This window comes from Falco biarmicus, chromosome 9, assembly GCF_023638135.1.
Source record: "Falco biarmicus isolate bFalBia1 chromosome 9, bFalBia1.pri, whole genome shotgun sequence".
In the NCBI taxonomy this organism is placed as follows: domain Eukaryota; kingdom Metazoa; phylum Chordata; class Aves; order Falconiformes; family Falconidae; genus Falco; species Falco biarmicus.
The window spans coordinates 8,146,181-8,148,623 of NC_079296.1; the positions used below are offsets into that span (position 1 = coordinate 8,146,181).

The following is a 2,443-nucleotide window of genomic DNA, read 5'->3' on the forward strand; positions in this document are numbered from 1 at the left end:
TGCTGCAAGTTCAAGCCAGCTGTGCTAGGGGCTTTGGGACACAAAGGGAGACAGTGCTGTGAATTAAGTACCCGGCCCCTGGGTCCCCAGTGGGCAATAATGGGTCTGAGCATTTGATGCATCGGTGAGGGAGAGCGAGGAACTGCCGGCTGTGCCCCCACCAGCACTGCAGGAGCCCCAGACCTGGGTGCTGGGTCACTGAGACCTTCATCCCTGCCATAGGGAGGGTGGAGGTTGCTCGGTGGCAACGCCTGAACCCTTGGTGGACATCTGTAACAGCCCGCTGTGCAGGGCTTTCCTGATGGCTCCTTTGACCTCGCTGTTTCTCAAGCTGTAGATGATGGGGTTGAGCATGGGGGTCAGCACAGCGTACAGCAGGGCGAGGACTTTGTCCATCTCCTTGGAGCTGCTGGAGTGAGGCACCAGGTATGCAATGGCACCAGCACCGAAGAACAGGGACACCACGGTCAGGTGGGAGGTGCAGGTGGTGAGGCCCCTCCATGTCCCTGCTCCCTTCTGGAGGACAGCCCTCATGATGTGAGCGTACGACATGAGAGTAAGGAGGAAAGAGCCCATCGCAATAGTCCCAGCAAAGGCATACAAGGCGGCCTTGTTGAGGGGAGCGCTGGGGCTGCAGGATGCCTTCAGCAAGAAGGGCATCTCGCAGAACAAATGGTCGATTATGTTGGACCTGCAGAAGGGCAAGCGGGCTGTGAGGAAGGCCTGGATCAGAGACGAGAAGGAGCCGCTCAGCCACGAAAGGGCCACTAAGCAATGGCACATCTTCTTGCTCATGAGTGCTGGGTAGTGGAGGGGTTGGCAGATGGCCAGGTACCGATCATAGGCCATGGCAGCCAGGAGCACGCACTCAGACCCCCCAAAGCAAAGGAAGAAGTAGATCTGTGTGATGCAGCCCACAAAGGAGATCGTCTTCTGCGCTGAGAAGGAGTCTCTGAGGATCTTAGGGAGGGTGACAGAGGAGTAACAGATGTCCAGGAAGGAGAGGTGGCCCAGGAAGAAATACATGGGGGAGCGCAGGTGGGCATCCAGCCAGATGACAGTCACGATGAGCAAGTTCCCCAGCACTGTCACCAGGTAAATGAGTGAGAAGCACAGGCAGAGGCTCATCTGTGCTCTGTAGGCACTGGAAAATCCCAAGAGAAGGAACATGGTGGGCTTGCTGAGATTTCCCTGCTGCAGGGGTTTGGGGCTCATCTACAAGGAGAGCAGGAGGAGAGAAGGACAAGTAGAAGGTGAGTGAATGCTCACCCCTGCCATGGGGCATCACTGCTGCACAGTGGGCTGAAGCTGTGCCACTGCCCCCACGCTCCTCGCCTCGCTCCAGGGGCTCAGTGGGGGATGCATCCATGGGGGCAGGTCGTGGGTCTCAGCCCAGGAGGTTTTGAGCCTCAAGGCAACCCCCAACTCTGTGTCACCTGAAGAACACCAGAGAGAGCTGGGACCTCACCACTGCAGTCAATAAGGATCCCAGGGACATTTATCCCAGGATAAATGAGAGTGGATGAGAGCAGCTCCTCGACCCCCTCCAGGTTTCCTGGGCTGCAGCTGGAGGCTGGTCTAAAGATCCCACAAAACATGACAGGTTGGACACTGCCTGAAGAGTTGCTGCCCTTCATGGGAGCAAATTGTGTTTACACCATTAGTGAAGCTACAGAAAGATCTCCTGCTGCCCCTCCCCATCACAGATTGCGGGGCAACTCAAAAAAAAAAAAAAAAAAGAAAACTAATATTACCGACAAAGAAGGTGCCTGCTTGCAAATACTGCACTGTAGATGTTAGCCTCACATTCACACCTAGAAAACAATGCAAGGGAGGAACCTGTGAGAGTCTGAGAGATCACAGGAGGACCAGAAAGGCATCTGAAGGTGACTCTGTAGTTCAAACAGGCTCAAGGGTGGAAAAGCAGAGACACCAGCCTGCAAGAAAAGGGAAAAACTCCAAATCTAACAAGAAACTGGAGCTCAGGGATAAAAGATGAGATACAGAAGTTTTCAATGTAACCTAAGACTACTGAATCCACAGAAAGAACAGTAAGGAAATGATCTGAGATGTGCACAAGCCTGTGAGAAGCTGTTGGTACAGACAGAGCTGTCACCATGTCCTTCCAGAAAGAAGTGTGGGAGCATCTGCCAGGAGCAGAGAGGAGGTGAGTGCCAGGCTGAGAAGGCTTGACCACCCTCAACATTGCAAGCTCCCTCCAAAAGGGAACAAGGACAACCCCACCATGCTGGGGATGTGCTCCACAATGCAGAGATTCAGGGATGGGCTGTGGGTTTGTCCAGGTGCTCAACAGTGGGGGTGGGCGTTTGAGCAGGGAGGGAGGAGCAGCCAGCCCCAGGCTGGGTGCCGTGGCCAGGGCTGGGGTGCTTGGGCAACTGGGAGCCTCCACGAGCACCCTCCTCAATGCAAGGAGGCATGCCAG

At 55.1% G+C, this 2,443-nt stretch overlaps 1 protein-coding gene across 1 annotated transcript; it reads right to left on the reverse strand.

Annotated features, from left to right (window-relative positions):
* Positions 1-207: 207 nt before the first annotated feature.
* On the reverse strand, positions 208-1,224 carry LOC130155053 (olfactory receptor 1E1-like). Its single transcript, XM_056351980.1, has one exon. It carries the CDS (start codon positions 1,213-1,215, stop codon positions 208-210), a length of 1,008 nt encoding a protein of 335 aa, XP_056207955.1. The 5' UTR covers positions 1,216-1,224.
* Positions 1,225-2,443: the final 1,219 nt, after the last annotated feature.